The sequence below is a fragment of the Triturus cristatus genome, chromosome 11, assembly GCF_964204655.1.
Source record: "Triturus cristatus chromosome 11, aTriCri1.1, whole genome shotgun sequence".
NCBI lineage: Eukaryota > Metazoa > Chordata > Amphibia > Caudata > Salamandridae > Triturus > Triturus cristatus.
Genome location: NC_140594.1, coordinates 1,138,055,554 through 1,138,079,960, shown reverse-complemented (window position 1 = coordinate 1,138,079,960; position 24,407 = coordinate 1,138,055,554). Strand labels below are relative to the sequence as shown.

General features: G+C 44.6%; 1 protein-coding gene across 1 annotated transcript in view; it reads left to right on the top strand.

The window, feature by feature from the left end:
* LOC146786207 (cytochrome P450 2J5-like) overlaps positions 1 to 24,407 on the top strand; it is a 438,174-nt gene that overhangs the window by 150,084 nt on the left and 263,683 nt on the right. Inside the window, exon 4 of the mRNA XM_085635784.1 lies at positions 13,192 to 13,352. Coding sequence (XP_085491910.1) covers positions 13,192 to 13,352 — 161 coding nt within the window. The remainder of the gene's footprint in view (positions 1 to 13,191; positions 13,353 to 24,407) is intronic.

Below are 24,407 nucleotides of genomic sequence, written 5' to 3'. Positions count from 1 at the left end.
AGCTATTTCTGGCAGAAGATGAGGCCTGTTGCAAGAATGGAGTTGTGATTCACAATCTTTTAGTAATTGTTAAATATGTTATGAGAATCATGATCTTAATCAAAATGTGTATATGGTTTTTACATCGCCTGCAGTAACATCTGACCTTTCACCTTCTGATTCTTGGGACGTTTGCTAATTCTGTAATGGGAGCGACACATTCTTGCCTTGAAAGTTTAAGCAAAAACTTTGTTCACGTTAATTTTCATTTCCGTCTCTTTCATGTAAGGGAGGAGATGTGTGGTACCTTGTGTAGTACTTTCTTCTGTCTGTATTCATCTCACTTTCTTTTCCCCTCTTTAATGCACACTCTCCTATTAAGCGTAGAACATCTCTGTCATAGTTCTATACAGCACAGTGTGTTCCATGTTCTACAAGTGATCTTGTTTGTACTTGATATTCTAAGTTGCATGTCAGCTTGTACTAGTTTACTATCTGACCTACACCACGGTAGTGGGCTCCTAATAAAGACCAGTTCTCACATCTACTGTAAAACAAATACTGGGCACACGTAAGGGATAAACAATTGGTACAATGATAAACAAATATCTTGAAGTCGACACCGGTGGTTCTGTAAAAGCAGTTTAGATCAGAAATGTTCGCGAGAAAAACAACAAACGCCAGCCGACACGTGTTTCGTCAGCAGGTCAATGCCTGTGACTCTTCAGGGCTGTAAATAATATAATGTAGTACAATCATGAAATAAGAAAAAAAGAAAGCAAACTAAATTAAGGTGTAGTGACATCACGCAAACCTAAATAACAGTGAAAAGCATTAAGAGGGCCTATTTTGTGTGAGAACGAAAAGGAAGGATGAGAGGGGAAGAGAAGGGAAAAGAAAGGTTTAGGATGGTAAATTGTAGTAGGGTGTACAGTCACGTTAGCGGTGGAGATGGCAGTAAAGTGAGTCAACTTAACGAGAGAGAATCCAAATGGAAGGACAGACACTCAATATAGGATGCAATAGCGTGCGTACACAATCAGGAGTATACTGAGTGGTGCTTTCTTTAACAAGCAGGTGCCAAACCTGGGTCACAGCATTGAGATTACTTTCTTTAAAGTCCGACCATGATGACAGTCACAGTTGTTACACCTCTTTTTTACTACTTGGTGGTAGTGCTAAATACTCATTGGAGATAACATGAGGGACACATCGGAGCCTCAGAACCTCTCTCTCAGTCTCTCAAAGTTGGTCACGTCCTGTCTTGTGTGGTTGCAATCCCATCATCTGTCTCTTTTCCATCTGAGTATAGATTTATTCATGCAAGGACACCTATATAGTCCCTCCTTTGCAATCAGTCAGCTCCCTCTTGCTCCATTTAGGAATGAGGCAGCCTCTCTTGACAACTTCAGTGAATTTCCTCAGGTTCTTTGCCCCAAACCTGGCAAAGTGAGTTAGCGGTCAGTAAGCCAACCATGGAGCTAAAGGTAATCTTCTGATCACCACAGGAGTGGAAACCCAGGCTTCTGAACAGAAATAATGGCATGTGACTGGGAGTACCTGCCTCATCTTTATAAGCAACTTTCAGACAGTCCAAGTTTATTTTAACAGTTCAGCTTTGTGACTGGTTCTGGGCAGTTAAGCATTTTTTTGTGTTGTAATTTTGTAATTATTGAAAGGTATACAACAAGAAGTCAAATGCAATTGAAACATAGTAAGAAACAGCAATAATGATTGGAACAATATAAGTAAGACTCTTGGGGGGCAGGGGAGGGGTGGAAAGAGGAGTAGCCGGGATGCAAGGGGATTAGCGCAGTGCAGTAATATATGACAGGTATCCAGCCTTTCGTCCCTTTGCTCCGTTATAGTGTGCCGGGGCTCCGTTGTTGACCACATGGGTTGGTCTCAGGCTGAACTATTGGTGCGATGACCCTTTTGAAATATAATTTCAGGGGGTGAGGGAGGAGGTCGACTGTCCAGCATGGGGTGCGGTGCGGGGGCGGAGGGGAGAGGTCTTGGTGGGGAAGGAAAGGATCGATGGCTGTATAGCGCGGTGGGGTGGATAGCAGGTGGCTACATATGTCGCGGCTGGGGGGGAGGAAAGGAGGGGGGAGTGGGGTAGAGCGAAAAACTGGCAGTTTCTGGGGTCCTAGAGTGCAGACAAGCCCAGCGTGCAAAAGCGTGGGATTTGGGGTCTCCATCAGGGGGGGAATGAGGTATAGGAGTCTGTGTGCCCGGAGCAGGAGGAGAATGGGGAAAGAGGAGGAGGAGAGAGGTGGGGGTGTAGGTACAAGGAGGGGAGAGATAGGGCAGGTGAGACAGGGCGCCAGATGGGGAGAAGAGGGGGGTGGGGAGGCGTGGTCAGTGGGGAGGCTGAGAAAGCAGTTGCGAAGGTCAGGAATCCTGCTAAGTGGGAGGGGGGAGGGTTCACTGACAAAACATAAACACCAAAAACATCCACATACCACAATATTGAGTCATAAATATAGATGTCAAAAATATCGACATCCTATATTGGAGTGGAGTGGGAACTTTTCTACTTCCACTCCAGTCAGTGCAGCAGTAGGGAAAGGGTTGGATAGCGGAGAGGTAAAAATTACAATTCTCACTCCAATGAGTGCAACAGAAAGGAAAGTGTTTAGCAGGGGGGTAAAATGACTATTTCCACTCCAGTCAGTGCAACAGTAGGGAAAATGTTGGAATATATAAATATGTTTTAAAATTCAAATACATATATAATTAATAATTATAATGTTAAATACACATCACAAATACCTACAAATATTATATTAAATAAAATATACAAATATTTTTCAAACAAATATTTTTAGTTAGAAATTATTTATAAACAAAAACATTATTACATACATTTATTTTGTTTACATCCGACCCTATAACACCACACAATTCACAATTCACAATCCACATCTATATTACAAATAAAATGTACTTCCATATGTAACATTATTAATTATCAATTAAATACATATTATTAATTTAAAAAAAAAATAAAACACATACAAATGAATTAACTTCCCACCCTTTACCCCTATGAACCCACCAACCCACACCTAAAATTAATTCCAAAATTCCCATATTTAATTTTCAATTTATTAAATAATATTCATTAACTACTCATTATTAATTAATTACAAATAAATTACTTCCCACAAGTAACACTATAAAATCACATACATTTAATACATATACTAACATACATAACGCTAATTACATATTTTTAAACAAACATATTTTCGCAAACAAGATTATTAACTTCTATATTTTTTAAAAACAATATTTATTACCTTCAAATTGATATTCTTGACCACGATATTCTTGCTGTCGATATTTCTCACAGACGATATTTAGGACTCAATATTTCTGTAGTGTGAAATTTCCAACATGGCCTGCAGCACTGGGTGAGGATGTAAGGGTTGGGGGGTGGGCCGAGTCCATCGCCGCGAGAGATAAGTGAGTGTTGGGTACGAACCCATTGCGGAAGATCTAGGATGCCTGGCAGTAAGTAGGTGAGTTGAGAGTAGTGTCCTACCAATTGGAGGCCCAGGCCACCACAGGAGCGGTGCAGCATCAGTTTGGCTGTGGCTAGTCACGGCGGGATAAAACCCCACATGAAGACTCTTACCCGGGAATTGATGAGAAGAAACAGTCAGTGGTATAGTGATGGGGAGCATGCTGAGTGTATAGGTAAAGCACAGTAGTATGACCATGGGAACCACCTGTGCCCTACCCCACATCAAAAAACCCAGTACTGACCATTTTTCAAAGTCCTGTTTCATCTACATGATGAGCGGGGTCAGATTGTCCACGACCATGTCGGTCAGGCCCCTATAAACCAGGATACCCAGATTTTTCAGCTGGGAAGCTTTCCAACAAAACGAGAAACCATGGATCGCCGCTATCATGGTGCAGGATGACAGTGCCCCAGTTCACTTTGTAGCCAGTCAAGGATGCAAAGTTACCAATGATCTCCAGCAGCGCTGGGTGGGAGCCGCTGAGGTCCCGTATGGTGAGCAGAATTTTGTCGGCATATAGATACATCTTAGAGAGGCCATCTGCGATGGGAATGGCGGTTATGAGCAGGGAGTGATTGATAATGTAGGCCAGAGGCTCTGTTACCAATAGTAATAGGACGGGAGATAGTGGGCAGCCCTGGCGTGTGCCCCTCTTAATTTGTAAATTATCTGAGAAAAACCCTCCACAATTAACCTGGGCTGTTGGGCAGTCGTACAGCAGCCGTATCTTAGAAATAAACGGATTCACCAAGCCAAACTGTTTCGTGGTAGCAAAACGATACCCCAACTCAACACGGTCAAAAGCCTTTTCGGCGTCTAGGGATAAAGCTACTGCTTCCTCTGGGAGGTCCCTGGCAGACCACAGGGTGTGTGCCAGACTTCGTAAGTGGTTCCTGGAGGAACGACCCGACTCGAAGCCAACTTGTGAACTATGGATTAGGGAGGGGAGGACCGTTTTGAGGCGCAAAGCCAATATGCTTGTGAGGATTTTAATATCACCATTTAGGAGAGAAATTGGTTGGTAGCTGCCACAGAGCAGGGGGTCCCTTCCTGGCTTGGAGAGAACTGGGATTACCACCCTATTTGAGAGGAATCCACAGAAGGCCGAACGTTCCACCTCCTGGAAGGCCGCATGGAGAAAGTCAATCACCTACTCCCCTTCCCAGCAATAAAATTTAGCCAGGAAGACATCCTCTCCCGGCTTTGTGATAGAATAAAGGAGAGATGGCTGCACTAATCTCCCCCTCTAGGAGTTTGCATCCCTTGTCTGTCAAACTTGGGAAGTCAACATTCTCAAGCAATCCGGCGTTCCGGTACTCATCCACCAATACCTTCTGCATGTAGAATGCGCCGTAGAATGCAGAAAACTCGTTGACAATGTCCTGGGGTTAAGAAAGTACCTCCCCGGGTGCCGACCGGATAGCCCGTATGGCCACAGCTGCCTCATGCTGCCAGAGCTGGGCTGCCAGCAAGCGGCGTGCCTTTTTCCCTTGCTTATAATGTCTCCCATGAATGTGCCATAGGGCATACTCGGTCTTAGAAGTGTAGAGACTATTGAGGGCCATGCATGGCTGTTCTAGGCATCAGCTGTTTTGTATAGTGGGGTGGGAGGAGTAGAGGCGATAGAGGTTAGTGATCTGCGTCTCCATCTCCGCTCTATGAAGGGACGCTTCCTTAACATCTGGAAGAAGGAAGTACACTGTAAAAGACATGTTGGTACTCATCCATATGCTGTCTTCTATCATCAGTTCTACAGGTGCAGTTTCTCTCAGAAGCCGCAGTCGTCGTGGCCATAAGGATCATAGGATCCAGGTGCCAAGGAAGAGGCAGGCTTCAGGGAAGAGCATGGCTTGTCTCTATCCTGCTCACTTGTGAGTGCAGCCATCGCTTGTAGAGCTTGGTCCCTGTCTCCCTGAGATCTGGCCGCCCTGTCGTGTTCTCTGCCCCTGTGGCGTGAGCCACAGGGGTCTCGTCACGTTCGCTGGGCGCGATGGTATGGGTGAGGTGTGATGAAGCTAGTCCCTCCATGGTGATGGGAGAGATGGTGTCCATGTCCTAGGGAGAGGGCATTGATAAAGCGACGCAAGCCCTCTGGTTCAAAGAATTCCTTCGATTCCTCATCTCTTGTGATTCTGACGCGAGCAGTCTCGAAGAGGCTATATTTGATTTCCAGCTGCCAAATCTTGGGGCGGAGGGATAGGAAGGCATCACGGCACTCATTCCTCTCCTTGGAGAAATCCGCCGCCATTTGAACCGCGTGTCCCTTGTAGATGTAAGGGCCATGAGTTTGGGTCACTGAGATTAACTGTCTTGCCTGCTCATGACGCAGGAAGCAGGCTATGAGGGGCCGAGGGCGGGTAGACCCCCCACTCTTTGGCAGGCATATGCGATGTGCTCACTGTACTCCCAAAGTTGGGTCAAAGGTTAGGTCGGTAAGTGCCTGGACCGTCTCTTTAAGGAAATCTTGGCATTGGCCCCTCCACGGACTCCAGAAATACAAAAATGTGCATGGTGTATTGCCGGCTGTGGTCTTCCAGATCTATCACTTTGCTGCGGAGGATCTAACACTTTGCTGAGGAGGATCAGGTGCTCCTGGTCACGGCCTGACATGGTGGTCTTCCAGCACTGAGACTCGCTGTGTCAGACCGTCCAGCTTGGTCTGAAAGCTTGCGATGTCCACACAGATGGACTTAGATTCCCAAGTCAGTGCAGAGATATTCATGTGATGCCCTCTAAGCCCCGGCCCACTGCAGTGATCTCCTGTAAGATGGGCTACATGGTGGAGTCGAAGGTGTTCGCTGCCGTGGGCTTACGCGGGTTCGGTGTAGAGAGAGCTGTGCCCGGAGGGGCAGACGAAAAATGAGACAGGTTGAGGGCCTCAGAGAAAAGCAACTGCCGGGCTGGCTTACCCGTGTTCTTGCCAGGTGACATCTCCTGGCCCTGCACCACAGGGTTCGGGACGTCTGTGGTGGATCGGAGGGGGAGGCGTTGACATCAGGAGCTCCTGGTGGAGTGGTGCACATGTAGAGACTCCTTAGTTTGCAGTGGAGACCCTGCTCAGGCTGTTCAATGACGCAGCAGGGGTCCTGCGGCAGAGGGCCCCCCATGCTATGCAGTGGATGGGGGCCATCTCTACTCACAGGTTTAGGAAGGTGCTGTGTTCTCTGACAGCACCAGTGAGGGCTCCCGCTGAAAGGAGGGGTGCTGTGACCTTGTACGTGCTGCACTGGAGGGGTTGACACAGCTGCATATGGCTGCTCTTGTTGACCCTCAGCAGAGGAGCAAGGGATCCATCCCACTGAGCCAGGCAGATAGCAGAGAAGCAGGGGAGCTGGTGGCACTATGGCAACATCCAGAAAAAGCCCTTCTTGTGCGCCGTAACCCAAGAAGGCGCTCTCCTTGAGCCCGATCACACAGCGTCCAAGAGCTGTGTGCGTGGGGAGCCTAATTGGGATGCGGAACCATTGAGGGTCCCACCGCTCCATTTGTTAAGACAATTGGAGGCCTGTAGTGCCAGAGATGTGGGCGGGGTAGCTTGGTCCAACAGGCCCTGGTGGACAGCACTGCTCCCGGGGCAAGCATGGCCAGTACTTTTGGGTGGGGGTAGCGTTGCGAAGTTGGACCCCACCGCCTATTTAGGGGAGTTAGATGTCGCCTGTACAGCGGGGTGGCGAGGTGTTTACTCTTGAGTGGCCCCCACTGGCAGCAGATAGCACATCCCCTTGTGAATAGGCTGTGGTAGGAGCAGGAGGGGGAAGAGCGCAGCCGAACCTCAGGCCCCCACCGCTTCAAAGGGGAAGCAGGTTGCCGCCAGCGGAGATCGGCAAATCGGGTGCTAGTGCTCAGTGGCCTGCGGCCTAGCCGGGCCTCTTTGGTGATTGCAGGCCAAGGCTCCACTCCTCTGCGCTGGCTCCACGACTCCCAGGCTGTCCCCAGCGCAGCGATGTTGATTGTAAGAGTCACCACCACTACTAAAGGTAGGGGGGACCTATTGAGGGGGGCCCCACTTGTGAGATACTACCACCGCCTGCGGCCTGTCCCTGCACAGAGCCTCTAAGTCAAGGTGCTATCTCCATTCGTGGCCAGATCACACCTCCAGTTATGCATTTATGAGAATTCACGCAGACAGATCCAGCTATGATCTTTGTGACAAGTGTGAGCGTAAGGCAACGGGAGCTGCGAGCCCCAATGAGGATCAACCCATAAGAAGAGCACAGGGGAGGTGGCCCCACTTAACTTCCTGTTAATCTGTGAGTTATAGTCAATCTCAATCTACAGTGGGTCAGGAAGGGACATGGGGGACCCCCTAGCTTCAAAGGCACCCTCTGGCTCCTTTCCTAATTTCAGCATCTCTCTGTTGTCAGGCCTACTGAAAGAGATATTGAGGGGAACCCACAATGTATGTGAGAAATTAGTTTGTTAGTTGAGGAGGGGGGTGAGCCCTTCTCGAGCAATATCCACAATCCTTGTCAGGGTGAACCACAAAATCCAGTAAATTAACCTGTGCTTGAGCCTCTGGCGCTTGGCACACAAACAGGCAGACTTAACTTATAGGCAATGTGTAAAGTTTTTATGCAGCACTCAAACAGTGAAAACATTTCACGAGGGAAATCTAGGAAAATAGAGTAATCTTTAATAAATAAAATTATATCAGAAGGACAAAAATCCAATTAGTATGACTGTCGATATGCAATTTCACAGTCTTAAATACAAATAGCACAAAAAAGCATAGAGCGGAAACTAGGGTTACCTGTTTGCACTGGCGCAGCACAATGTCACAAGTTCAAGCCAACTGCAATAGAATGCACGACAGGAACAGGGTGAATTCGGCCCGCTGGACAGTATACTTGATTGTACATGGACTGAGATACGAGGTCCTCGGCCTGCCACTCAGAAGCTGTGAGGTGTTGCAATGCAAGGTCCAAAGGGGGATGCATTGCGCTGCGTCGGTTCTGATGAGGCCACTGATCAGGAGCTGTAACGTGCTGCAATGCAAGGTCCTGCATCTAGATGCATCATGCTGCCTCAGTTCTGATGAGGCCTCCGATCAGGAGTTGCAAGGTGCTGCGATGCAAAGTCCTGCATCACCCTGTGTCGAGTTGGGTCATACTGTGTCAGTTCTGTGGAAATCTCCAAATGGGCCAGGAGGATTACACTCTGATACCCGCCAAGGGAACAGAACCTCGGGAAAACTCTTGGGGATCAGGACTCACTCCAGGAGAGGCCAGCAGCAGGGCACAGGCAGGTCCAGTGGAGTCTGGGCAGCTGGCTAGATGCAGGACAGGTCTCTGGAGTGTGCTATGTCCCTGTAGCTCACAACATGAGGCTAGACCCTGGAGCTACTCTGGCAGTGGCGGATGCTGCGTGACGGGGTGGTGAGATACTTACCTGTGAATGGTGGCCACCTCTTCTACTTCCTCTTCTCTTCCCGGCAGCACGGAATAGAAGCACACAGGCTCCCAGACTCCCCTAAGCCAATCACGCCACCACTGTCAAAAGCGTTGTGATTGGTCCGAGCTGCCTGTTTGACCAGTCAGACAGTGCCTGGGAGTCTGGGACTGTCCTTCACCCAGCTATGGAACACAGCCTGGTGGAGAAATGCTACGTTTGCACGTCTGTTTAGCCAGCCCAAGGCGGCCAACCAAACTGACATGCGAACTTATGGTGCACACATTTACTCCTCCTCCTGCTCTGACAGGCCAGCCTGCCCTAACCTGGCTCTGAGTCTGCATTGAAATATAAAATGATAATAACATAGTGTTATTATCATTTTATTTGTCCTTTTTTGCACTGCTCAAAGAGCAGTGGTGCGACGCTCCTCTGCCTTAGCGGAGGAGAGAACAGTGCACTCTGGTGGTTCTCAGGTATAGGAGCAGGGCCAGCCTTCATTCCCTAGGCAGCAGGGCAGCCCTTCTTGCAGCAGGGGAACAGGGCAATCCTTCCAGCAGCAGGGCAGCAGAGCAGTTCTACTTCTGAGTCTCCCACAGATCCAAAAGTGATCTGAAGAGTTGCTCTGAGCGTTCAGTATTTATACCTGGTGATTGCTTTGAAGTGGTAGAAACTTTTACATTTCGCCCCACACTCGGTTATAGAATTTCCTTTCTCCCCCGACCCTGATCCCAGGATGTATGGAGTCAGAAAAGGCTTGTATGAAGTTATTTGTGTCTATACTGAGGCAGCGTGGGAGGTGATAGCTCCGCCCCTCCTCTCATTAGGTTAGGATGGCCCATCCTATCAACACCCATACTCCCTTTTGTGATACTGTCTAGGAAGATTACAAAAAGGCACCGGCCAACTGACAACTACACCTCATCATGTGACCCAAGACACAGGCTGCAAACCCCAAATGGTTAGGATAAGAAAATGTCAACTTCCTAAAAGTGTCTTTTTCAGAATTGTGACTTCAAATTCGGCTTTACCATTATAGAGGATTTTAAATAACAAATCTGTAGAGACCAAACAGGGCATTTCAACCTGCTCACAAGCAAAGGTTATCCCTTGCAGGCCTTGCAGTAGTGAAAAACGAATTAAAAGCTATTCACTACTAGCACAGGTAAAACTTAAGAGTACTTGATCAAACTTTAAAAATACAATGCACCTTGCCCTACGGTCTATTTTGAGCCTACCCTAGGGTTGACTTATACGTACTTAAAGGAAGTTTTTTTTTTTTTGCCAGGTCAAAATGGTAGTTTAAAACTGCACATGGGCTGCAATGGCAGGCCTGAGACATGTTTCAAAAAGGCAATGTAGTGGGTGGCACAATAAGTGCTCCACTACTAGCATTTAATTTGTAGGCCCTAGATACACGTAGTACCACTTTACTAAGAACTTACAAGTAAATTAAATGTGTCAAACACGCGTAGGCCAATTGTACCATGTTTTAGGGAGAGAGTACAAGCACTTTAGCACTGGTTAGCAGTGATAAAGTGCACAGAATTCTAAAGAAAATAAAAACCACTTCAGCAAAATGGGAGGGGTGAAGGCAAAACGGAACCCACTGTCGCTGTAGCCACATTCACTTACTCGTTCTCCACATTTTCCACAGTTTGGGAAACACTGTCCTAGATAGCAGAGTTAGCACATTTATAATATTCTTGTCAGTGCAATACCTTTTGTACATCTGACTCTGGGTAGTTTGGCCCTACCACTCTCTCTGAAGAAAATGGACCGAGGTAAGTGTCTCTGTGGTGTTCATGAAGTCTCATTAAGCCAGTGCATTTCACGGCCTGGTTCGCCTAAAAAAGGAGAAGGCATCAGCAAGGACACAACAGAAAGAGAGTGAGAGATGCATTTTGAAGCACACACTCCAGAAGAGTGCAGAGAAATATGAGTGCTAACAACAGTCGGCAGCAGGGATGCGGGGCAGTATGTCAAAGTGCCTGCGATAAACACAATGACCTCAAAGATACAGATTATGTCATGAAACTGCAAAGGATCCTCTCAACGCTGTCAAGAATAAAAATCAAGGGTCATGATGTCCAGCGCTGTCACCTGAACAGTTTTGGTCATCCTCATCGCTAATGTTGTGTTCTCCAAAGGGTAGGTGGACCCTCAATCAATCAATCAATCAGGGGTTTATAAAGTGCACTAATCACCCGTGAGGGTCTCAAGGTGCTGGGGGGGGGGGGGTGCAGCTCCGGATCAGTCGAAGAGCCAGGTCTCGAGGCTCTTCCTAAAGGTAGTGCAGAGTTGGGGAGCATCTAATGTTGACTGGGAGCTCGTTCCAGGTCTTTGGACGTAGGAGAAGGCTCTTCCGTCTGCTCTGGTTCTGTGCATGCGTGGGGTCTCTGCCAGGGTGAGGTCGGCGGAGCGGAGGTTCCTTTTGGGTGGGTGGAAGGAGACTCTTTCATTGAGGTATTTGGGTCCGTTGTTGTGGAGGGATCTGTAGGCGTGGGTGAGTAGCTTGAAGTTTATTCTCTTCTCGATGGCAAGCCAGTGGAGGTCTCGTAGGTGCTGGGTGATGTGCTCTTGTCCTGGGGTTCCGAGGACAAGTCTGGCTGCGGTGTTCTGGATGGTTTGGAGCTTGTGTAGCAGGGTCTTGTTGATTGTTGATTCTGGCGTAGAGGGCGTTGCCGTAATCCAGTCTGCTGATTATGAGTGCATGGGTGATGGTCTTTCTGTATTCGGGGGGATCCACTTGAAAGTCTAGCGGAGGATGCGGAGGGAGTTAAAGAAGGTGGAGGTGATGGCATTGATCTGGCGGGTCAAGGTGAGAGAGAAGTCTAGAATGATGCTAAGGTTGCGGGTGTGGTCAGTAGGGGTGGGTTGGATTCCGAGGGCAGGGGGCCACAAGGAGCTGTCCCATGCAGTGGGGGAGGGTCCAAGAACGAGGACCTCTGTCTTCTTTGAGTTCACTTTTAGGCAGCTGTTGCTCATCCACGCTGCAACGTCTTTCATTCCTTCTTGGAAGCTGAGTCTGGTGTCTTCGGGAATCTTCGTGAGAGCGAGGATGAGCTGATTGTCGTCAGCGTTAGACACTATGCTGAGCCCATGCTGTCTGATGATGGCGGCGAGGGGGATCATGTAGATGTTGAAGAGCGTGGGGCTGAGCGAGGATCCTTGGGGTACTCCACAGTTGATCTCTGTAGGTTCGGAGAGGAAGGGGGGAGTCTGATCCTTTGGGTTCTGCCTGAGAGAAAGGAGCGGATCCAGTCGAGGGCGGTTCCTCGTATACTGGTGTCGTGGAGTCTGGCACGGAGAGTGCGGTGTTAGATGGTGTAGAAGGCTTTGGAGAGGTCTAGTCTAGTATGATGAGGCCAGCAGTGTGGCCCTGGTCGACTAGCATGCAGATGTCATCAGTGGCAGCGAGGAGGGTGGACTTGGTGCTGTGGTTGCTGCGGAAACCGGACTGGGAGGAGTCGAGGATTGCGTTCTCTTCAATGAAGGTGGTTAGCTGGGCTTTGATGAATATCTTGGTGACTTTGGCTGCAAAAGGAAGAGAGAGATGGGCCGGTAGTTTTTCAGGTCGGTAACGTCGGCCGATGGTTTCTTGAGGAGGGGCTCGACCTCTGCCTGCTTCCAGTCGTCAGGAAAGATGCCGGATCCGAGGGAGGTGTTGATGGTCCGGCCTAGTTCGGGTGGTATGGCGGCAGTGGCTCTGAGGTAGATGTGCGGTGGGCAGGGGTGGGTAGAGGTTCCTGAGGGGGTGTTCTTCATGGTCATGGAGGTGTCTTCAGTGGTGGCGGGTTTCCAGGCGGTGATGGTCGGCAGGTTGTCGGTGGTGGATAGGGTTGGTGGTGCCCGGAGTCTGTTCGCTGAAGTTGTCGTAGAGGGCCTTGATTTTCAGGTGGAAGTAGGAGCTGAGGTTGTTTTAGAGGTTCTGAGATGGTGAGACGTCCTGCTTTAAGTTGTGAAAATTCAGTTTATTATATAAAAAATAAATGCCACTCAAGCAGTGAGACACCTAAACCATTCCTAACTGTATTCAATTTTACCATTGATGAACTTTCTAGGGGAATGTTCTAAATAAAAACAAAGAAAGGGGGGGGTGAATCATTAGGGACCTGATTCTAGATTAGAAAATAAAACTAAACAAGACATGGAATATGTATAACATTTAATGTTAAAAGAGTCCACAATTTCTTTGTGAATTTACCAGTTCCTTCAGTTATTAGTGTCTTTCCCTTTACCTCCCAAGACCGTTATTTTCCAACTTGACGTTTGCTGTCTGTATTCTCAGGGAGACCTCTGAATCCTGATCATCTAATCACTAGCTGTGTAATCAATGTCATCTGTACTGTGGTGTTTGGGCATCGTTTTACCTTGGAGGATGATGTTCTGCACAGCCTCATGAAAGCCACAAAAGCAGTGGTACCTTTTATGAGTTCCTTCTGGGGCCAGGTAAGATACTGTTCTTTCATTTTATCTCTCTGGATTATTGTATACTTATCATATACTTTAAGGCAACAAATACGTTGCCAGATAATTTAAGATGTGAGTAGGCAGTCGTACATATCTGCTTTGCTGGTCAAAAATAAGTAATAATTAGTAAGAATATCTTGGTGGCGATGTTTGTAAGGATTTCCTGTAACCTTCAGATTTCCACTAGTCTTCTCTTCGGCTGTATAGTTGATAAATTCTTCCAACCATACTTCAAACTGCACTATTCGGCTATTGTGGGCAATAGCAAAGTAACAAAAACACATTTTGGGTTTTTATAGTTAGAGTATCACTCTCATCATCACAACACCTAATATTAATAATCCATTTTGCATCAATCTGCAGCCTTTTATGTTGGATTACCTCTAAGAAACTCTCCCCAAAAGTGTTGTAAAGGCAGACATTATGAGTACATATGAAGATGACCAGGTGCATCTGTTAGACATATACAGCAATATTTATTTTCACTAAAATTACTTTTTTGCCAGGTTCAAAATAAATGCTGACATTTGAAATGTCATGGCATTAGAGAGGCCAGATAATGTGTAAACACATGATACCATTCCTCCCCAGTAATATTGCTATTATTTGATATTCTCTGTTGCCTGGGCAGTTATGTCGACTTCTCTGTCCTTTAATCTTCAATAAAAATTTGCTTTACATTTTTTATTAAATATTTTACACTAAGTTCTATCAACCATTCTTACTTCTTTAATGGTTTAAATAAATGAAGGATCTGGAAGTACTGAAAAACACATTCTGGCATTGTCAAAATGATTTTAAAGTATCAGCTGCATTGAGAGGGCTGTCATTGCTATTGATATTCACCAACTTCTGTACAGATTTTGATGATATTTTGAATATATGTGAGAACCTTAAATTAGTCAGGATCAGTGTTTTGCATATTATTTGAGCCATATTGCACTTATGACAAAAATACTTCCAAATGTGACAAAGAATCATTAGGAGTGTTAGTCGTTTAATGTTTTCTAGGTGAGACAAACCTATACTCAAACCTATTTGCTTATTTTCAACATATGAGATTTCCAAACATTGAGATTTGAGCCAGTGGTTTGAGGTGTTTCTGTCACTATAATCCTCCTTTCTTGATTGATTGGATTACCATTTTCCAGTAAACCTTACTTGTTTATTTGTCTACTTAAATTTTGAGAAACATTGTTCCAATTCTTTGAAACAAGTTTTCGGGTATATAGTTGGTGCATGTTGGAAGATATACGATAATTTTGAGAAACAGGTAATTTTATATAGTTGATTCTATATATTTTAGATACATTTTTTCATCTGGATTACATTGTTTCAAAATGTATTTTAAAACCGGAGATTAGGATAATAGATTTTTGATAGATTATTGAAATTGGTTATTCCAAAATACATTATAGATTTCTTTTGGTATTCTGGATGACATTTAAAGTGAATTGCTAAGAAATCAGCTTTATTGTGGTTGAATGTATGTTTTGAGATTTTTCTGAATTTGCCATAATATTTAAAAAAAAATTCACTGCAGACCTTGAAAGTGATATAATAATAGCTAGATCATCTGCATAGTTTCACTTGTGGACCTCTTATCCTGTTTAGAATATTTAAATATAGTCAAATAAACAATCTAGTACCTCAATTTAAAAGGCAAATAGTCTGGGTATTCCGGAGAACATGGCAACTGGCTAAGAGGTCTGGTCGGGAGCAACGTCAATGAGGCGTGTAATTGATCGTAACGCCCACCGCAACTTGTAATTTTTCGGACTAAAGATTTATGGAGCAAAAGAAACTTACCCTTGTTTATGAAAGGTAAAGGTTGAGCCCATGAGATGAGGAGCATCGAGTTTGCTGCAGCGTCTCTCTCCCGCGCAGCCACAGAGCAAGATTCGGCGTTCTGAGCTCCCAAGTGGAATTGTGCAGACGCGCACACACAGAAGTTGTGTGTGGGCGGAAGCTGCTGCGGGATTGCTTTGCAGTCGTAGAACCACGGTTAGAGTTGTCTATCGAGGTCCCACCAGCGAGTGGACCAAGCGCCCTGTAACTAACAACTGCAGCGAGAAAAGTGAAAAAGAGAAATAAGAAGTGAAGCAGTTGGTGTGCATGATGCCAGTAAGGGGAAGGGAGAGTAAGAAAGGCGATCCGGTGGCTCCCAAACCCCTAGTTAGACCCCTAGCAGAGCACCCTTTGCGGACAGTGATTCTAAAAAGCACAAGGGAACAAAAAAGTCCCCCCATAAAAGATCACCCCAAAATACAATATCAAGGCTTAAGTTACTTCTTAAGGAGGTCTAGCCCAGGAAAAGACCCCTTGAAATGTGAGTCATATAGACCTCTATCTCTCTTATACAACGATTATAAAATCTACACGGAGATTTTAGCAGCAAGACTAGGGAGCATCACCAGCTATTTAATCCACGAATATCAAAAAGGTTTTATTAAGGGCAGACAAATGCACGACCTCACCCATTAATTGATCGGAGCTATCGATACTGCCACCCAAGAAAACTTCCCTCTTGCAGTTCTTTCTTTTGACGCAGCAAAGGCATTTGATCGAGTAAATTGGATGTTCTTATGCCAAGTAATATTCCATTACGGCCTAGGTGACACATTTTTAAAGGCAGTAACAAATCTATACGCAGCCCCGTGGCAAAAATACTCTTAAACGGTAGCCTCACTAAAGAGTTCCGAATTAAAAGAGGTACGCTGCAAGGTTGCCCACTGTCCCCTTATTTATTTAACCTATACATAGAGCCACTAGCTAACTTTACAAGAAGATCACAAGGTGTTATCCCATTTACCTTTAAAGGATGGGTTAAAAAAGTGGCCTTATACGCAGATGACTTGATGGTATTCACAAGTAATCTGAAAGCTTCTCTTCCTATCATTACTAATCTGCTACATGAGTTTGGCGAGGTTTCTGGGTATCAGGTTAACCACCAGAAAACAGAGATGATGGAGTGGAACTCCCAATCATCAACAGCATTAGTAAAAAGCAGAATTAAGTACTTGGGGATTGAGATATTAAAAAATATTGGCGAGATTGCCCAAGTAGATTTCGATCTAAGAGTGAAAGAAACAAGAAAATTGCTAAGATCCTGGAGCGGCTTACCTCTTTCATTCATGGGGAGATACAATATTATAAAGATGACCATTCTGCCTAAATTCTCCTTCATTTTCAATGCTATCCCACTAGAGTTTAAAACTCAGTGGATTAAGAAAATACAAGGTGAAATCAACAGGTTTATATGGGCCTCAAAAGGAGTAAGGATTGCATGGAAAAAACTACGTAGGAGGCAAGACCAAGGTGGTATTGCTGGCCCTGACCTCCTATTCTACTATAGAGCTTTCCAATTTAAATACATCATGATTCTTCTTAGAGCACACTCCTTTCATACTTCTTATTTTAAAGTGGCAAAAGAGGAGGACTATTATATATATGAAGTATTGAAAAAAATATTAAACTAAAGTTCCTAGGCGCAGCTTGCAAACTGTGGTATCAAATAAAGAAACATTTGAATATTCCATATTACAGTAACCTAGCACACATCTGGGAATCACCAGGAACTCCTGACTGTTTCAAAGATATTCTGGGAGTCCCCTTAAGGAGGGCAGGTATTATAAAGTGGGGACAATTGATTCAAGCAGGAACCTTGATAAGCTGGGACTCCCTATCGGCAAGTACGGATGGGAAATTGTCCAGGTTCAAATACTATCAACTTGCAAGCTGGGCAAACGGCCTAGAGTAGCCTCAAGAAGATAACATGGAGACGGAAAAGGAGCTACAAAGTGACTCAGCAAGAAGAGAAACATTGAAATGGTACTGCTTCATGATCCAAGTGGGAGAAGAAGATTTTGCTCTACCCCTGGACTTATGGAAAAGGGATTTACCAACACAAGACCTGTAACATCCATGGCAAGTATCCTGTTCTTTGTTATGGCATCTAATAGTATCTGCACCTCTCAGGAAGAACCATCTTTTTACTTTGCACAGGGCATACTGGACACCAGAAAAATTAACCAAGATGAATAAGCAAGTGGTGAGAACTTGCTCAAAATGTGGTGAAGCAAAGGCGAACAACATCCACATGTTTCCTCAACGCCCCCAACTTGGTATAATCTGGGAAAAAGTGGGTAAGACTATTAACAAAGCCTTAGGACAGAATATTGAGGTAAGCACAACTATTGTTATTGTTGGTACAGTGGAAAATGATGGTTCTCTTCCCATTCTAAACAATAACCAAAAACTATTTTTGTTTATGCTAATCTTACTGGCTAGGCAAGAGATATGTATTAAATGGATATTTGCCTGCCCTACAACACTAACTGAATGGCGATCTTCCGTGGATACATTCAGAAAGCTTGATCAATCCATAGGGAAAAGCAACTGGACTAAATTCTTGGACGTATGGGGCAAGAACATATTTCAGGACGAAAAGTAATGGTAGGGTAGGAAGGGACGTCTGATGACTACTTACAATGCAATAAAGCAAATTCGAAGATGGTCGCCAAGGTGGCTCCATGAGCGACTATCCTGAGGAATTTAGAGATCTTGCGACATACTCTCACCTTAATACGAGAAGGCAGTCCCTTCTACTGGACCTGTGAGAAAAAAATCCCTAGTCAGATACAACACAAAAAGAAGGATTATTATCTACCCATATCTCAACTTTTGCATAAATGAGGACAAACAAAAAATAGTCTGGGTGAGAGTGGGCAGTCTTGTTGTGTTATATGGCAAGCCGCTATTTGTTTTCGTGTAATTTGTTTTAATATATACTCCTCATATCATACTCCAAAATTAGATCTTCATAGTGCCTCTCATAAATATTTCCATCTCATCCTAATAAAAGCTTTTTTGGGGATTGACTGCAATGAATGACATTTGTTTATTTTATATTTCACAGTTTATTTGTTTGTTAAAAACAAACTGTACAAATAGAGCATATGCTAAAAATATTTCAATTAGAAATATGTATAGATAGTCAAAATTCTTTAAACCCGCCATAGAAAACTGGATCTCTTTTGTAGTAGTATATAGTACAAACAGAATTATAAGAAATTAATGTGTAAGGTCTAAAAGAAAACAGAATCATGTAAGCTTCCAGGCCAGGATAATATATAAGGCTACGGGCATAAAAAAGTCATCTGAGTCTTTTGGGTAACATAGCCTCCTTGCAATGCCTTATGTTATGTTTCTTTAAGAGTGGGCAAAGAAGCTGCCTCCTAGCCTGCAGGGAGATAACACGTATAAGCATAAAATGCAGCAGAGTTCTTGGCACATTATGCTACAGTTACGAAGATGTACGCAGTTCTAGGTATTAGTCTACATTCTTGTGTAGCCCAAGAGTGGGAGTACTCTTAGTCTAACTTTGATGTGCAAACTGCTTTTTGCCTCAGGGAATATATGCTTCATGTACATTTCATAGTAGGTTAGAGCCTTAATGCTTAGAAACTAAATTAGACTGCCACCTCCTATGTATTGTTTAACCAGGATCTATTCACAATAACACCTTTTAACTAGTGCAAGTCTCAATCTGTTCATTGTCCCAGGGTTTACGCAGTATGCAGCACATCCTATTTCTTTTAGTGTTTGAACAATTTGGTAGAGTTGTCGCAATTTTCTGCGGTCTTTGTTAGTCCAAGCATCAAGGAATTCTTTTAAATACATTTTCAACTTTGGTATTGTCCACAGCCAGTCCAACTATAAGATAGAAATGTTTAGAAATCAAGGCCTTAGCGTTATGTAGGCCCAACATAGCCCTTGGTACCTCCAATGTTGTACCTAGTCTAAAATGTAGCAAGTGCAGTACTAATTAATTCTCAATGTTTTGCAGACCTGATGCCTTCCTGAGCCCCCACTGCTCTGCGCCATATGTGCCAGCTGCCAGTGGTTTCATTTGATAACCTTGGAGGGCAGGCTCTATCTTTCTTCTCCCACATGTACTAGAAAAACATAGGACGGCACCTGTATTCTGGCTCATGACAGACCCACTTTTCGCAGCTTGCTCTGCCAAGGATAATTTTTCATTAAAATGTAGATTTTGGGACCTACAGAATTTTTCAGACCCTTTGTGTAGATGGGGCCAGCTCAGTTTGAACCAATAGTACAGGATCATCAACAAAAATGAAGAGGAATATTTTATATTCACCATCACTGGCATGTCCTGAGTAAGGAGCTGATTCAAAAGGTATTTATTTACGAATATGTGAAATAAAATAAGTGCAAGTACACAGCCCTGTCTGACTCCAGTCTCAGTCTGAAATTCACAAATGCATTATCCTCTTGGTCTGTACCTCACCGTGGCTGTATTTTTTCCAGTAAAGTTGTTGTAGAGCTGAGAGGGAGGAGTTTTTCTGTTAGTCCTTGCTCCTTGAGTTCAAGCCAAAAAGCACTCTTAGATCTATGAAGACAATATACAATAGTTATTTTTGTTGGTACTACATATTTAGAGCATATGAAATACAGCCTTGTTGCTTGATCTATGATCCGCATTCCTTTCCTAAACAATGCTTGAAGATGGGATACAATCTTGCTCTCCTCTGCCCAGTATTGGATGTGGTTAAGAAGCAATTTGACATTGATTGTCCCAGCTATGTCCAGCAAAAGAAATAGGGCGCCTATTGGGGGAACAGAACTTAGACCTTTTTTGTAGATCAGAACTATGATTGCTGTTCACCAGGAAGATGGGGCTTCTCCGTGCTCACAAATGGCATTGAATTCTGTCTTCAAGACAGCGGATCAGAGGAATGTGTTAACGCAGAACATCATCCAAAGGGATCCTGTCAAGGCCTGGTGCCTTCAGTGGTCTTTGGCTGTATATAGCACTGTAGACTTCTACGTCTGTGAACTCAGATGTGGTTTCAGAAATGAACTCAGTTGCTGGGATCCGATCCAAAACAGGGGATGGTTATATGTGCCATGGTCTTGGAGAAGCATCCTCAACAGCGGAGTTCAAAATAGAAGCTTTCTGATACATACTAGAGACATGTTTGATCCAATCCGCCAAACTAACCTCTGGCTTAAGCCTGTTTAGAGGGCCCTCACAACCCCATTTGACTCATTTCCAGAATTTCTATTTTGTTTTTTTTTTTAACTGATGTTTAGAGCGCCTCCCCAGGCTATATTTTGAAGTTGCCCGTGTTTTTAAACTAGATATGTGTAGGCTTGTTTTAGGCTACAGAGGAGCTCTTTGTCCCCAGGTAAAGTGCCTGGTCTTCAGGGGGTTCACTAAGGTCTGCTTGTGTTGTAAGCATGCCACATCAGACCACTATGGCAATGTCACCCAGGGCTTGTCTGGTGAGGTGAATGCGCCATCTTTCATAGAGCTCGATGAAAGTAAGATTAATAGAGTCTACAGGCCACAGATTTTTCCTTTGTCAGTATATGGCTTCTATTTTTAATAATAATTTAAATTCTTGTTTCCAGCATTTACTTGCCTCATAGCCGCATCATTCATGGGACCTCCATTTCCAGCTAAGATGTTTTCGATTTGTCTTGAGTGCCAGATTGTCAAACTCTCGATAACGCTCTATTTCCGGCTTAGAATATTTACTGCCAGACAGAAGGATTTTTGCAAAGAGTCGATCGTGGTCGCTTTTGACCCTGCTTTCGAAAATCATGTCGATGGCAAGATGCCAAGACTCTAGACTTAGTAACATACAGTCAATTAGACGTGCATGATTGGCAGGCATGAAGGTTTTCTTTGCAGCGTGTCACACGGAGTGCCTGATTGAATATACGTGGAGCACTAGCTGCCAGCAGTCTACTCAGTTTGTGGTCTGGCTTCGTTTTCCTAATATCTTTTACTGGGAAGGAGAGGATCCTTCCTACAGACTCCTCGTTGAATAGCTCTCGCATCACATGGCGAGTTTTGGTGTTGAAGTCACCGCACAATTCGGTTTGTTATATCTCGACTTCTGTCTTCAATCCTGTGCCTTACGAGCTTCAGTCTCGCCTTAATACACTGCTCATGGTCTTTTAGCAAAGCCATTCTGGAGTTTTCTGTTCCCTTGTGGATTATATACATTGAACATGTCGAACAGACAGATATTACTTTTTAGGCTTAGATGTTGCATACTATTATTCATGTTTGTACAGAGCTGTGTTTTAACTCAGAGGCAGGGTGAGACCCAGATAGCTAAGACACCTATGGGCCTTTCCTTTCTCTATTTAGTTGCTATGGAGCTGCATCCATCCAGCATGACTTCTTCCAGTGCCCAGGTTTCTTCGGAGCTACATATATTGTGGCATTTTATTAATGCAACCAAGTCTTTGTCATCTTTTTTTCACTTCGAATAAACAATACTCTGGGTGAGTATTGTGCTAGGATTGGGGCTGGGTTCAACTCAGGAAGTGTAGTATGGCTGGAAATTTGGGGGCATATTTACTAATCTTTCAAACAATGCATGGCAGCAAGAAATGCTCCATATTTACAAAGATATGGAGCATTTCTGCTCTCTCCTTGCGCTAGAGCACCAAGTGCTGCCTAGCGCCAACACAGGCACCTTTGACCACACTGCAAGGGTTCCTGCATTACAGACAAGATTGCTTTTGTACAGGAATTACCTTCCTGCTCAAAAAATCCTTTTGAGACATTTTCCTTTTTCAAGATGTGCTGCTGAAAAGAGGAAAACATGAAGAGAAATAACATATTTCTCATTACGCCTTACTGGGGAAGGCATCTCATTTTTTTAACCCATTCCCAGTGTTACTAGCTTTAGTAAGTCAGGAATAATGCCAAAATCCATGGATGGATGCATGAGAATGCAGATGCTCCACCCATGTAATGCCTCTCAAGTGGAAATGTAAAGTGCTTGAACCTTGTACTGCAGCACAAGCAGCTGCTCTTCATTACATTTCTTGACAAAGACATGCAAGGCTACACAAACCAGGCCTTGCATGGCTTTGAAATACCTAATAAGCCTTTGTGTTGCCCTTCATCACCTTGCGCGACGCCAAGGCTTGGTAAATTTCAGGCTTGGTTTCCTTAGTAGTGTTGAGGATAGCCAGTATCAGTTCTCAATTAATATTATTAGCCTTATTATTATTAAATAGACTTGTAGAGCATATGGCTACCCAGGAAAGGTTTCCCAGCGCTGTGCTACCGTATGGAACCCATAGTCACATCACATCAAGATTAAAAAAGCCAAGCTTTCATCGTTTTACAGAAAAACGATACAGAACAACAGGCTCTTAATTCAAGGGAAAAGGACCTAAAAAGAAGAAGGCACTGTCTCTTTGCTGAAATTTCCTGATTTGAGGAATTGTAGCAAGGTCCAAGTAACTAGACCACAAAGAGTGGTTGGGTATATATGGTGACATCAGAGAATAGATTGCTGGGGCCTGAGTTGGAAAGACAATTATGAACATAACAAAGTGCCTTAAATTGAAAACTACTCTCACTTGGAAGACAATGAAGTTCCCGAAGTATACTTGCAGTAGGAAAACATTTGGGTTATGTAGTAAAAATCTTGCCCCCACATTTTTTGCACGATCTGGAGTCATCGTAGCAGACTTTTTTTGATTCTTGACTACGGGCACAGGGGTAGGAACCGCACCCATAGCCACAGGCCACAAGTGAGGGCCCCACAGGTAGGGATGGTTGTCCACCATTAACACCTCAGTCTTGTCCCCGTTTAACTTGAGAGAGTTGGTATTCACCTAAGATGACAGTTGCGTGAGGCAGCTTTTCAAAGCCTCTCCACTAAGATCTTCCTGAGGTGACAGGGAGACAATAATCTGAGTGTTGTTGGCAAATGAAAGTGGGGAAAGATCACAGTTCTCTACAATGTCCGCCAGTGGTCTTACGTACAAGTTAAACAGGGTTGGGTTGAGAGGGGCTCCTTGAGGGACCCCCGAAGGTAGGGGATGTGGCTCAGAGTGATGCTGATGCGAGTGAACTTGGAAACCCCGATCTTGCAGGAAGGAGACCAACCATCACAGGACCATATGTTATGCCACATGGCCTCTAGTCTATGAAGTGAAGTTTTGTGGTTGACTGTATCAAAAGCAGCACTGACGTCGAAAAGGAGCAGTGCTGCAGTGCTACCTTTATCAAGCTGTTGCTTTAGATAAGCCTTCACATTAAAGAGGGCTGACTCCGTGCTACTGCCTGGTCTGAAGTCTGATTGAGAATGGTGGAGGAGGCCATTACATTCTGTATATCGCGTGAGCTGTTTGTTCACATGCTTTTCTAGAACTTTAGCTAGAATGGGCAAGAGAGATATTGCCCAATAGTTTGACCGGGTAAACTGGTCAAGATTAGGCTTTTTAAGTAAAGGCCTGACCATAGCATGTTTCCAGGCCTTTGGAACCCTGCCTTCCAAAAGTGATGCTTTTAAGAGTTGAGTGAGCAGGTCCATAGATTTTGTTTCAAGATTGCCCAACACTGAGGTGTGCAAGGGTCAGGCAGTGAGCCTGACTTAGTAGTGGTGAGGAGAGATACAAAAGTTGGAAGATCCAGGAGCTGGAACGTGTTCAAAGAACAGGGCCCAGCAAGGTATCCAAATTGAGAGAAAGGTTCCAGTGTGGCTAAAAAGAGGCCTGGATATCTGCCCCTTTCTTTGAAAGGAAGTGGCTAACTCCTCACACTGATATTGTGAGAGGGGGACAGCTGGGGTCGTATTCGTTAACAGAAGGATGATGAAGTTGGTTGTTTCAGGGCATAAAGATTCTCCCCTTCTATTAGTTTGGTAAATTAAAATGTTCTGATTTTGTAAATCTTCATATTCTAAATACTGTGAGATAGTATCACATTCTGATCTGCAGGCAATTTGGATGCTGCAAGTTCCACATTATAAGTTACCCTCTTTTGTGTCTTCTAGGATCCATACTTAGGAGTCATCTCCTCCTGCATGGATTACTATACCCAATTCCCTAATATGCCACGTTTCGGATGATTCTGCCAATTCTGGTATCGTGGTTGGCTTTGTAACTTCGCTTCAGCGGCAATCCAGGCAGCGCACAGATAGCAAATCACAAAATCCAGTCCAAGTAGGAAATTGATTATCTTTAACACAG